This window comes from Oncorhynchus mykiss, chromosome 12 (genome assembly GCF_013265735.2).
Source record: "Oncorhynchus mykiss isolate Arlee chromosome 12, USDA_OmykA_1.1, whole genome shotgun sequence".
NCBI lineage: Eukaryota > Metazoa > Chordata > Actinopteri > Salmoniformes > Salmonidae > Oncorhynchus > Oncorhynchus mykiss.
In genome coordinates, this window is record NC_048576.1 from 71259702 (window position 1) to 71273580 (window position 13879).

General features: G+C 44.9%; 1 protein-coding gene across 1 annotated transcript in view; it reads right to left on the reverse strand.

Moving 5' to 3' along the window:
• LOC110538958 (SRC kinase signaling inhibitor 1) overlaps nt 1-13879 on the reverse strand; it is a 172162-nt gene that overhangs the window by 33495 nt on the left and 124788 nt on the right. Inside the window, exons 3-4 of the mRNA XM_036938280.1 lie at nt 11146-11172; nt 2538-2736 (exon numbers count right to left, since the gene is read on the reverse strand). Coding sequence (XP_036794175.1) covers nt 2538-2736; nt 11146-11172 — 226 coding nt within the window. The remainder of the gene's footprint in view (nt 1-2537; nt 2737-11145; nt 11173-13879) is intronic.

Genomic DNA, 13879 nt, shown 5'->3' on the forward strand with positions numbered 1-13879 from the left:
TCATAGATTTTGAAGATCTTTTCTAAATTTACTGAACAGCTAGAGAGAGATTATGACAGTGGGGAAAAGGTAGAGAGAGGCTGGGTCAAAGGGCAGCAGGCCGGATTTGAACCTATGCCGACACCGTAGATGTGTTGACCACACTAGGCCACAAAGAGAGGATTTAAAGTCAAGGGTGAAGGTGGCGCAGGAGATAATAGAACAATAGAGGAAAGGGTGACGAAAGTCAAATGAAAAGGAGAGAGAGATAAAGGGAAGGTCTGGTTGATAAACAGAGGAGGAGGAGGTGGGAGTGAGAGAGTGCCACTGTTCTAAAGCACTGCCTAAAGTCCTCTTCCAAAGGGCTCATCATCCGTCACTGTCACTGCTTCTACAGCGCTCTGTTTCTCCCTGCGTGCTTAGCATCGCCTACACCCACCAATGTTTATAAGTCTGATCCATCCACCCTGTAAAGCTGTCCCAACGATGCGTTCACACTTATGATACTGTAGGCCACACTGTAAAGCTGTCCCAACACTGAGTTCACACTTATGATACTGTAGTCCACACTGTAAAGCTGTCCCAATGATGAGTTCACACTTATGATACTGTAGTTCACACTGTAAAGCTGTCCCAACGATGAGTTCACACTTATGATACTGTAGTCCACACTGTAAAGCTGTCCCAACACTGAGTTCACACTTATGATACTGTAGTCCACACTGTAAAGCTGTCCCAACACTGAGTTCACTCAATATGACTCTGTAGCAGAAATAAATGAATAATAGGTCAGGATTTGAATCATAACTTAATGTCTATGAACATATGATCCCTGTGCTAATAATGAAATGCATTGCAGTGTATGGCTGTGTATGGTTGTCGTGTCCCAGATATGTAAAGTGAGGCGTGGATGATCCAGTGTTGTGTAAGCAGTAACGCACCACAGGGCAGGCAGGCAGAGAATCATCACACTCATCTGAGGGTGCGAAGAGACACCAGGCTGTAGGTTACATGACTAACCCAGGAGCTGTGTGATTGGTCCCTGATAAAAACGCCCAGCCGGGAGTGCATCATTTACGCTTCTGAAATGGCTACAAAATATGCAAATTTGATTGTATTGATTGTATATTTTGCGATTCAATCATTTCACAATAATTCATATCGAATAGTGAATACAAATAAACCGCAAAACACGAAAGGAATTGGGAATGGGAATAATTATTTACTATGTAAGTGGATAAGGTTTGATAAGATAGCAGATAAACTAGGTAAATGTTCATATGAAAATGGTATGAAGCCATTCTGATTAGATGAGTAAGTTGAAGTCAACAAAAGCTTTGGGATGAGGAAAATGTTGCCTCAGCTATGTAGCTGCTAAAGGCTGTTACATGGTCATGTTTATGTCATGCAGTGGCAGTTGGTGACGTTTAAGATGAGGGAGGATGTTCATTTATTTTATGAGCATGGTCTTATTTCTATTACAGCATATTGGATGACTGTCATTCATATTCCCATTCACCCAGCTCAATGTAACATCAATAGGTTTAGGCTTCTACATTATACTTTAATTTGGCCTACACCCATCATGAGTTCCTATTGGACAAATTCAGGTATGTTTATCCCCATTTCGTTCCATATTGATTCCTTTTAAGAAATGTTTTTCAATGGAATCGGCAGAATGAATACACCCCTGATCACACGCAAAAACAGTTCACTTTCATATCAGCCACATGTAAACAGCTTGATCACTTTGCTTGTTAATTCCTCCTCGCATCTACGAGCTGTCCTCTCACCTTTTCCATTCGCCTGTGGGCTTCAGTGCACAACACATCAGCTGTTTGTTACCAGGCAAAATATTCAACAACATCTCTCTTTCTCTCTCTTGCTTCTCCTTAATATTTTAAGAAATTAATTTGTTCAAAACTGTTCAACTATTTTCTTTCTCTCTCTTTGAGTCAGTTACTCACCACATTTCATGCACTGCAGTGCTAGCTAGCTGTAGCTCATGCTTTCAGTACTAGATTCATTCTCTGATCCTTTGATTGGGTGGACAACATGCCAGTTCATGCTGCAAGAGCTCTGATAGGTTGGAGGACATTCTCCGGATTACTGTGTAAGTCAATGGAAGAGGGTGAGAACCATGAGCCTCCTAGGTTTTGTATTGAAGTCAATGTACCCAGAGGAGGACGGAAGCTAGCTGTCCTCCGGCTACACCATGGTGATACCCTACAGAGTGCTGTTGAGGTTACAGTAGATCTTCATTGCAAAACAGTATGTCTTAATCAATTATTTGGTGACGTGAATATATTTACTATAGGTTTATCTAAAAAGGATAACTGTTTTAAAGTTTCACTCTTTTTCATTTTTGTGGAATTCACTGAGGAGGATGGTCCTCCCCTTCCTCCACTGAGGAGCCTCCACTGATGTAACGTATATTCTCTGCACAGTCTTACTGTAGCAGTAGTTGGTAAAGGATAAGACGGGATCATGTACACGTCATGTATAGTTTCTGTACTGTCTGGGTCATGTCCAGCTCCAGTGTGGGTGTTGGGTCTCACCTGGGGAGCGCAGCTTGTTCTGGCTGGCTGAGCGGGACAGGGGCAGACTCTGGCGGAAGCGGTCGGTTCGGCTGAACCCCAGGGGGATGTCAGCCTCAGACATGGTCTCAGCCAGAGACTCAGCCGAGGCAAAGGACAGCTTAGCGGCCTGGTCAGCTAGCCCAGACTGGGTGGACTGGGAGTGACGTGGGCTACGACTCTGGAGGAGAGAAAGTGAGAGAGTTTGTTTGGCGAGAGGAGAGCGAGAGAGAGGCGGAAAGAATGGATTTGACAGAGAGGAGTACGGAGAAACGTGAAAGAGATAACAAACAATAAACAGACTATAAGACAAACAAACACAATTAAGATTGGCATAATGTATCAGCATGTCAGGACCAACATTCATACAACTGATGCCATCTTTCCTTTTTCTGATTGGGTGGGATGGAATCATGTGACGGTGCCTGTTGTTTCACCAATGCTGACAGCAGAGGGATACAGCAAGGCAGAGGTCCAGAACACAACACCTTCAGAACTAAGGATCCACTGAGGACCAGTAGGTAGGAATGGGGAAGATACAAAATAACCTGGTGGGAGCAGAGACCTGTTTTAATGTTTTAACGCTTATGTAAAGTTCTCTCTCCTCCTACACCTGCATCCTCTCCCTATTGGTTGGGGCCCTGCTGGCCTCTGGCCAACCTTAAATGAGTGCAGGCCAGGGCTGTCTGGATTAGACAAAGCCATGTAGATCCAGATCAGGGCTGTCACTCTGGGTTTATTCTACTGGCCTGGACCTGGCCTGGGCCCAGGCAGCATCTCTTCTTCCTCAGCTGCTCTGCTGCAGCTGCTACTAGACTGTGTTCTGTTCAGTGAACTGGCTCCCCTATCCCCACCGCCGGGTCTCCTCCAGCTCCCAGACTCCGTTAATGAGCTCCCAGAATGCTCGCTGACGACTGTTAGGATTGCAGAGCCAGCCAGACACATCGAGCCCACGTTACATTACAGTACAGTGCCTGCGCCCCTCGCTAGTAGAAAACAACTTCTCCTCTGCTCTTTCTGTCGTTTCATCCCTCGTTCTGGTTTAATAAGTATTCAGCATGTTTTTTTCCGAGGCTCTCATTAATCTTGTATTTAGGAAGGCGAGACGCAGCCTCACAGAGTGCTGTGTTCATTGACTCCCAGCAGTGCTCGCTTTGGGGTCATTCACAAATACACGCAACATGCATGCACACACACCACAGGAGGCTGTTGAGGGGAGGATGGCTCATAATAATGTCTGGAACGGCGCAAATGGAATGGCATCAAGCACATGGAAACCATGTGTTTGATGTATTTGATACCATTCCACTCCAGCCTTTACCACGAGCCTGTCCTCCCCAATTAAAGTGGCACCAACCTCCTGTGACACATACAAACTCACAGACACACACATGCACACACACACACACGCACGCACGCACGCACACACACACACACACACACACACACACACACACACACACACACACACACACACACACACACGCACACACGGTTCATACTGCAACCACAAACATTTACACAGTGTAGTCACACACACAGCCCCAAAACAGAGTGGTGGCACTTGTAAATGACTGCACTGTTTGAGCTAGGAAGATAAGCGTTTCGCTACACCTGCGATAACATCTGATAAATATGTGTGTGCGACAAATCATATGTGATTTGATTTGATTTGGTGGGCAGGCAGACAGTGTCTGAGCACCCAGGGCGAGGGTGGCTCTGAACGATCGCCCCCACTGTGCTTTCTAATGGGGTCATTTATCTAAGCAACGACCACACTGAGCAGGGAGCACAACAACCCAGTCCATAACACCACACAGCAGCACATATATTGTACACACAGAACACACAACAGACACAAACACCAGCTCCAGTGAGCCAAGCAGAGCTCCAGGGCTAAATAAAGCCAGAGCGCAGATGGATAAAACACAGCTATCAGCTTGACTCAGCACAGCAGAGCTAAAAGATACATATCCTATAGAAGAGTGAGCCACATCTCTAATCACACCAATAATCAAAGGAGGCCTCTAGTGTCTCCAACATGTCAGCGAGCTGACGTCGAGCTAGCACTAGTCCCTGGAGTTTGTGTGTCTACATAACAGAGGATCTTTTCAACAAATCACACCGAACCGGGGAGACCATGCAAAATATCAAACAGAACTCAGGACGAAGTGGAGAGAGGGAAACTAGCTCCGTCTCTCTCGCACACACAGGAGAGATCTGTCAACAAACTCCAGCAACTCACCTAATGAGAATCTTTCACTTTGACTGTTGTTGGAAAAACAGGTGTGAGTCATTCTATAGTAGCTTGGAGAAACACTAAACACTTAAGAAACAAAGGAAGATTCCCCCAGTGGAACAAACTATGTTCTCTCCATGTGTTGGAGGAAAGAAACCATATCGACTTGGTGTTGATGCAGTAGATACTTTATGTAAAGGTGTCAAAGTGATATCCCACTGGGAAACAAACATCAATTCAACGTCTATTCCACTTTGGTTCACTGTAATTCCATTGAAATGGCGTGGAAACAACGTTGATTCAACCAGTGGGTGCCCAGTGGGATAGAACACGGGGAGCGTTCCTAGAACCATTTCCTCCTGTGCGTCATCATGGGCAGGTAAAATCACTCACCATCTGCTGGGAGATCTGTAATGCTATACACGCTCACTCTCTTCAGAGGAAAACAGTGATTGCACCTCTTCCACTCTTCTCTGCACCTTTTCATCTCCCCCCCCCCCATTCCCCTCCCTCTCCCTATCACCCTATGCTGTCAATCCAGGCTTTTTCAATAGCGCTCAGTTACTGTGAGGAGCCCTAACTTTTATAATACCACAGAGGGAGAAAACAAGATGATCTTACAGGAAATATAATTGAACGGAAAGGAGGACACAGCGGGCTCCAACATACCTAGGACTATGAACTGCTTTAAATCCCACAACAAACCCAATCTCTCCCGCTTTTCTCTCTCTCTCCCTCCCTCTCCATTTCTCTTATTTTGTCTCTTGTACATTTTTTCTATTTTTTATTTCACCTTTATTTAACCAGGTAGGCTAGTTGAGAACAAGTTCTGCGACCTGGCCAAGATAAAGCAAAGCAGTGCGACACAAATCAAGGACAGAGTTACACATGGAATAAACAAACATACAGTCAATAACACAGTAGAAGAAAAGTCTATATACTGTGTGCAAATGAGGTAAGTTAAGGCAATAAATAGGCCACGGTGGTGAAATAATTACAATTTAGCAATTAAACACTGGAGTGATAGATGTGCAGAAGATGAATGTGCAAGTAGAGATACTGGGTTGCAAAGGAGCAAAACATAAATAAAATAAAATAAAATAACAGTATGGGGATGAGGTAGTTGGATGGGCTATTTACAGATGGGCTATGTACAGGTGCAGTGATATGTGAGCTGCTCTGACAGCTGGTGCTTAAAGCTAGTGAGGGAGATAAGCGTTTCCAGTTTCAGAGTTTTTTGTAGTTCGTTCCAGTCATCGGCAGCAGAGAACTGTAAGGAAAGGCGGCCAAAGGAGGAATTGGCTTTGGGGGTGACCAATGAAATATACCTGCTGGAGCACGTGTTACGGGTGAGTGCTGCTATGGTGACCAGTGAGCTGAGATAAGGCGGGGCTTTACCTAGCAAAGACTTAAAGATGACCTGGATCCAGTGGGTTTGGCGACGAATATGAAGCAAGGGCCAGTCAACTAGAGCATACAGGTCGCAGTGGTGGGTAGTATATGGGGCTTTGGTGACAAAATTAATGGCACTGTGATAGACTGCATCCAATTTGCTGAGTAGAGTGTTGGAGGCTATTTTGTGAATGACATCGCCGAAGTCAAGGATCGGTAGGATAGTCAGTTTTACGAGGGTATGTTTGGCAGCATGAGTGAAGGATGCTTTGTTGCGAAATAGGAAGCCAATTCTAGATTTAATTTTGGATTGGATATGCTTAATGTGAGTCTGGAAGGAGAGTTTACAGTCTAACCAGACACCTAGGTATTTGTAGTTGTCCACATATTCTCAGAAAAGTCCAGAGGACATTCCCAGAGTGGGTCACTGTCACGTTCTGACCTTTATTTCCTTTGTATTGTATTTATTTAGTATGGTCAGGGCGTGAGTTGGGTGGGCAGTCTATGTTTGTTTTTCTATGTTTTGGGGCATTTCTATGTTTTCGGCCTAGTATGGTTCTCAATCAGAGGCAGGTGTCATTAGTTGTCTCTGATTGAGAATCATATTTAGGTAGCCTGAGTTGCACTGTTTGTTTGTGGGTGATTGTCTATGTTAGTGGCTTGTTTCAGCACAGGTCTCATTTTGTAGCTTCACGGTCGAATTTGGTTTATTGTTTTTGTTACTCTCTTGTATAGTGTTCAGTCTTTCGTTATTAAAGATTTACCATGGACACTTACCACGCCGCATATTGGTCCTCTGATCCTTTTCGCCTCTCCTCTTCAGACGAAGAGGAGGACGACCGTGACAGTCACGTTTAAAGGTTGTGTTACTAAGCCATATGGAATTGTTGTAAGAAGGTCATACATTGAATTTTAAGACGCTTTGATGTATCAAAAAAATATCTAAACGTTTTATTTGTTGAACATTTTTATTTGGCATTACTGCTATTAGCCCATACTGTACATTGCATTACAGATTCCCTACATGGAAGAACAGAAAAACAAATCTAAAGGAAGTTTTTTCTGAAGTGTAGGTCCTATATCTGAGAGATATAAGAAAGATCAGGAAACATTATTATAAAATATATATTTTTTTACATGTATTTAACATATTATTTTTGGCACTAAACAGTCTTCATAAGTACTTCTAGACATTTTTTCAACGGGTACCAGGGGACATTCAGACCAGTCTTGTGAGGCCTGTGGGCGTCGTAGAGGGAAATAACCAACATGTACGTGTTTGCGAGAGTCTCACCTTTCCACTGAGGGGTCACTACTGTTGGGATGCTACAGACAGAAGTTGGCAGATCGGCTGTACCAACTTTAGACGAGCCCCAATACGCTTACGGGGGTTGTCGAGCAAAACAAACGATTTTGTGAGAAGACCAATTTTCGGGATGTCTCATGGTCTGATCAACACCGCTCTAGCTCTGTCACCGTTCACCACAGATGCGGACGTGTCACATAGGCGGATGCAGTGGATTGAGACACATCCAATGCAAAAAAAAAACCAGACATCTCTAGTTTAAACTGATGGATTTTTATGCCGATTGTTTTATTATGCTAATTAGATGGCGGTGGGGGCACGGACATCAATCTTAGTTGGTTTTAACTGACTTACATCCCACTCCTCACACCTCTCTCTTCTTCTGTCCCCCTTATATTCTCTGGACTTTTCAACCACCTTTCAGCCAACTTTCCTTTTTCATACACTGAGTATACCAAACATTAGGAACACCTTACTAATATTGAGTTGCCCTCAGAACAGCCTCAATTCATCGGGGCATGGACTCTACAAGGTGTTAAAAGGGATCCACAGGGATGCTGGCCCATGTTGACTTCAATGCTTCCCACAGGTGTGTCAAGTTGACTGTATGTGCTTTGGGTGGTGGACCATTCTTGATACTCAAGGGAAACTGTTGATAGTGGAAAAACCCAGCAGCGTTGCAGTTCTTGACACAAACCGGTGTGCCTGGCACCTACAACCATACCCTGTTCAAAGGCACTTCATTTTTTTTGTCTTGCACATTTACCCTCTGAGTGGCACACAGACACACTCCATGTCTCAATCGTCTCAAGGATTAAAAATCCTTCTTTAACCTGTCTCCTCCCCTTCATCTACACTGACTGAAGTGGACTTAACAAGTGAAATTAAGGGATCATAGCTTTCAACTGGATTCACCTGATCAGTCTATATAATGGAAAGAGTAGATGTTCTTAATGATTTGTATTCTCAGTGTATGTCCTCCTTTCCCTCCCCATCTCTCTCTCTCTCTCTCTCTCTCTCTCTCTCTCTCTCTCTCTCTCTCTACAATCTCGCTCTCTGTGCCATCTTTCACCTTCCTTTCCCGCTCTGTCGCTCACACCCCTCAGAGCGTCATTAGTTTTTCATCCGTCTCAAAAGTAGCTTCTCATTCTGGCTGTCTGTGTCTCTCTATGTCAACACCTCTGTTTCTGGACAGCTCTCAAAGCAGCTGAGCACCCCTATACTCCTTCTCCTGCTGCAGTCTATGTCTGTTTGTACAGCCCTGCTCTCACACACACTCGCTCTCTCCCCACACATTGTGCTATTTCACCAAACAGGGAGAGAAGAGCCTGGAAAACAAGCAAGCCTACGGCTGTTCCGCAAAAATTGGAAACAAAAATTACCCCCCATAATAAATCCATCTCCCTCCCTCTTACTCCTCACTTACTCTTTCCCTCTATCTCTGGCTTTCACTCACGCCGTCTATCTCTCAGCCCCCCTCCCCCCTCTCTCTCCTTGGCCGAGCTCAGTCTCTTCATAATATGGGGAGTCGTCAATGCATGGAAGAAATTGCTCTGCCAAATTGAGCTGGATTGTTCGCTGATGCGATCTGCTCGCTAGGCAGGAGAGTGAAGAAAATGGCGTACTCTGGGGAGGCGGGATGACACCTGAGATGGCTGGTAGTCTTCTTTGCCGAGGAAAAATAGAAAAGGGGCCAGGCCAGTAGAATATATACATACCAGATCTGGGTTCAAATGCATGTGTGTTTGAGTATTTGTTATTCAAATAGTTTGTTTCAGTGTATTTGAGTATTTTCAAATACACAGCCCAAACAAGTACCTTTACTTGAGAAATAATATGTTCCAATACCTGGGATAAACGCATGGGAGTGTATTTGTGTCAGTGTATTTGAGCATTTTCAAATACTTTCCAAGTGTATTTCCAAATGCATTCCAATATTCAACTGCTTGATTTAAATTAAATTAAATGTTCAAAAAAGGTTATCTGAATATTTTTGTTTTGAAACAGTATTTGAACCCATGTCTGATACATACAGCAGAATAATCTCCATCGGGCTGGATTCTACCTCTTCTTCTACCTCTTCTTCTTATCACCTGTTCTCCTCCTTCACTTTAATTCTGTCTAATTCAGCCTGTTGAGAATGTGACTCATTCAGTAGGCTTTTAATTATATTAATCTCCAGATTTAGACACCGTGATGTCATTTAGGTGGAGGAGCGCTGGAAAAGTGGGCGAGCCTTATTAGGCGAGCACTTGATCAAGGGCATGGGAAGTAGAAAAATGAAGAGAAAATCGAATATTGTGACAGCGATTTGATGACTGTCCAGTTGCTGCAGGCAGTCAATCCAAGAAAACCGCTTGGATTGACTGCCACGTGAGAAGGGTTTTTAAAGCTTTTTGGACATTATTACGCTCCTCGTAATAATTACATAGCTCTGGGGTAGATGGGTCAGGGATCTGGATATTGATATCTGGTTGCATTTCCACCCTGTCCGGATGATATTTCAGGGAAGCGTAAACCTCAGACGAGGCCTCTACCCACACAGATGGCAATACTTCCTGTAAGCCTCTCTGTGTAGATCCATGCTGTGCCTCAGCAGCCTCCGGACAACATCTATGAAACGTAACCCTCAACACACCGTGAACCATGCCAGCTCACATAGATCCACAGCATGACACTTACACATAAACTCCATCTACTCCATGTACCTCTGTGTCGCACGCAAGACAGATATACCCTCACGGATGTATCCGCAGGCAAGACAGATATACCCTCACAGATGTATCCTCAGGCAAGACAGATATACCCTCACGGATGTATCTGCAGGCAAGACAGATATACCCTCACGGATGTATCCGCAGGCAAGACAGATATACCCTCACAGATGTATCCTCAGGCAAGACAGATATACCCTCACGGATGTATCTGCAGGCAAGACAGATATACCCTCACGGATGTATCTGCAGGCAAGACAGATATACCCTCACGGATGTATCCGCAGGCAAGACAGATATACCCTCACGGATGTATCCGCAGGCAAGACAGAGCAGAAATAATACATGCCATATTACTGTACATTTCTCCTAAATACAGCATATCTAACCTCAAAGCCTGTCAGTAATATCGAAGGACGTCTGAGAAATGTCAAAGTAACATTTCCACAATGCAACAAGGCACTGTAATTTCTTCTTAACGTCTCAGTTAGCCTGAGTAATACTCTAGCAAGGTCACATGGATGTTAGCCATTAGCGCTAGGCGCTAGCTGACTGACTGAGGTTGCATTAATCCTGGGAGAATCGTTTCCTGCAGATTAAACGGAGCTTGAAGCCTTTAAGCTGCTGCTGCCGCCTGAGACTAGAGAGATGCCAACTGAGAGTCTGCGTGCCAGCGGTGCGATGGGCACGAAACCAGGCAGAGAGAGCGATATGCCACCGTGTCATAGGAGCCTGGGGTGGTACACGCACACACACACGCACGCACGCACACGCACACACACACACACACACACACACACACACACACACACACACACACACACACACACACACAAAGACAAAGACAAAGACAAAGACAAAAATACACACAACAAGAACACACCATATTGGATGGAGAAACCAAACTGACACAGCGACACTGTCACTTACAGCACTGACCTTAAAGCTCCAGTAGTTGGGTTGTTGCTGGGGAGAGAGAAAAGGAAAGAGAGAAGTGTTAGACATTTACTCTCAAGTATCTGACAGCTAACAATAAAAGCAACTCTCTGAGAAATTGCATGCTGGGTGAGGGAGAGAGAGAAAAAGAGACAGAGGGAGCGATGTTGAAAGAGATGGACAGAAGAGGAGAGGTAGAGAGAGTGGCTGAAATAGGTAACCCAAAGGCACACCAGCATCAAATGCTCTTAGAAGTGGCACCATTCCCAGCCCAATGCTAGACACACACTACCTAGCCCACTCCCCACACACACACATACAGAGCACAGACATACAGACACAAACACACGCAAACACGCACTATCCCAAGCATCATGTCATTATCCTCCGTCAGAGCCGACACAGGGCATATTGACAGACCATTAAGGGAATCGTTAATACAACAAGAAGGTTACAATGTTCTTAGCAATTGATTAGCATGTGGATGTGGGCAGGAGAGAGTGAGGGAGGGATCTGTTTGTGAACGTAGTGTTGCAACTCAAACCAAGTAGGAACTAGTTACAGGCTGTGCCTTTTGACAGGATTAAATGAAAGAAGTGAAATTGAATTAAACAGGCCACTCTGTCAGTCGTTCAGATGTTGGCCTGTCTCCCAGACTTCTCCATCATCCATCTGCTGACAGGCCCCCTCTCTCTCTTCTTTTCTCTTCCTTTTTGCTCCCTCGCTGCACCTGCCTCTCTCTCTCTATCCATCTGATATTCTCTACCTAACCCACTACCTCACTGCCTCTCCCTCCTCTTTCCTTTTGTCCTCCTCTCCCTCCCTTTGCCCCTCTCTACTGTGACACTATTAAAACATAATAACCATGGTGTGTTATAAACCAGGCCAGCCTTCCAACGGCCTGGAAACACCTCACGATCATATGTAAATTAAAAAGATGGCGACAATTCATGAATTTTGATCCCAAATCTAAACTCTTGTTCTAGTTCCTTATTCTTATCTGCAGGCAATTTCCAGTTAATTTACCGGAGTGACCGTTTTCCCTGCTGCCATATATCCACCGGCGTGAGGATAGGACAAAATGACAGGTAGCCTAGGTTTTTTTCATTTGATTTATCATCGTCGGCTAGTTTTTCTTTCTCAGTGTTTCCTTTCGATATCGCCTCATCATATTTTTATTATGGACATCAGTAAGAGATCATTTGCAACTGATGTGTTACTTTATCCTCCCCCATCTGTCTCTCACCCAGCGTAGCAATTTATAATAGATGAGCGACATTCATTTAACTAGCTGGAGAGCTGGTTATGGCTGATGGGAATCCTGCCTGACCTACACGAGGCCAGTCTCTCTAAGCCTAAGGTGTTCCTCCCTCTATCTCTCTCATTGACACCGTGTTAACCAGTCCTGCAGGGCCAAGCTATAGATTAAGGAGGCAGCCAGGTGTACAGGGCAGGCAGGCACACTGATACAATAGTAGCTACCTCTACACTCCATGCTGATCAATGGAGCTGAATTTTTAATGATCCAGGCCAGACTAAAGTGATGACCTGGAGAGAGTGGCAATATACCACCACAGGGCACCGGGTGGCACCGCCATGACTCCCTGCCATGGCAACACCTATACCCACAGCTTCAGACTGACTCTGTATCTCCGTGTTCTGTCCACTGTATACCGTTCTCTGTTTTCCCTGTAGAACCCGGAGAAAGGGACAATGTACGCCCACAGGACAGGGGCAAAATGCCTTGCCATGGCAACAGCAGCTAGCCTGTTACCAGACCTGTTTGTGACAGGAATCAGCTATACAGCGCACACATGCTTGGAACCAGGCTAAACAACTACAGCAACAGTCTGGAACTTTCTCTGGTTCTCTGAACCACATAGGTGGCTGCTGATTATGTATGCAGCCTCCCTGATCAGTTCACCTTTTCTCTACATTGCAGGATGGATGAGGCATGAGCTGAAATTAAATGTTGGGATTGAGTTCATTGTAATGTCTAGCACTGTCAGAACTGGCGAGAACGATCAGATCCAGGAAGACAGAGTTTTGCTTACACTGACGCAAAATAAATGGGAATCGGCCCAAACCCTGTGCTTCCTTTACTGGGGAGCTGAATGTTACTAACGTAAAAACACATCTCTATAAGAGAATGTTGGGATGTCACTAAAGTCTACTAGAGAACACATTGAGTTAAACTCCTCTCTCTTGGCCTCTCTCATTTCTCTCTGTTCTGTAAGTGACTTCTAGTCTATTCTACTGGTTTTGTGTTGGAGGTCAGGTGAACCAAAGCTTTGTGCCTTTGTGTGTGTCGGCAGGATGGAAATGTGTGTGTGTCCATGTGGAAAGTAGGTCATGACTGGAAGAGGAGGTAGGCTCTATTCACTGAGGATGGGCTGGGTTAGATTCTACCTGCTCATGTGTCAGTCAGTCATTCAGTCTAGCCTGCCTGGGCTCTATAGGGTTGCCCCTGACAACCCTGGAACTGACAGACAGACAGAGGCTCAGCGGGAGCATTTCTACAAGTGAATAACTCTCGAATGATTTTTCCCCCTCACAGACTAGTAATGTGTGAATGTTTATTGGGCATGTGCCTGTTCTGTGGACTGTGGTGTAATGAGTCTTGTTTACAGATCTAAGGTCAGAGTAAACAGCCTCTCTTTCTCCAGGACTTCAGCCCCTGTTGTTGTTTGAACTGCACTGTGATTGGCCATCCTACAGATTGGCCTTTGAGTCGTGA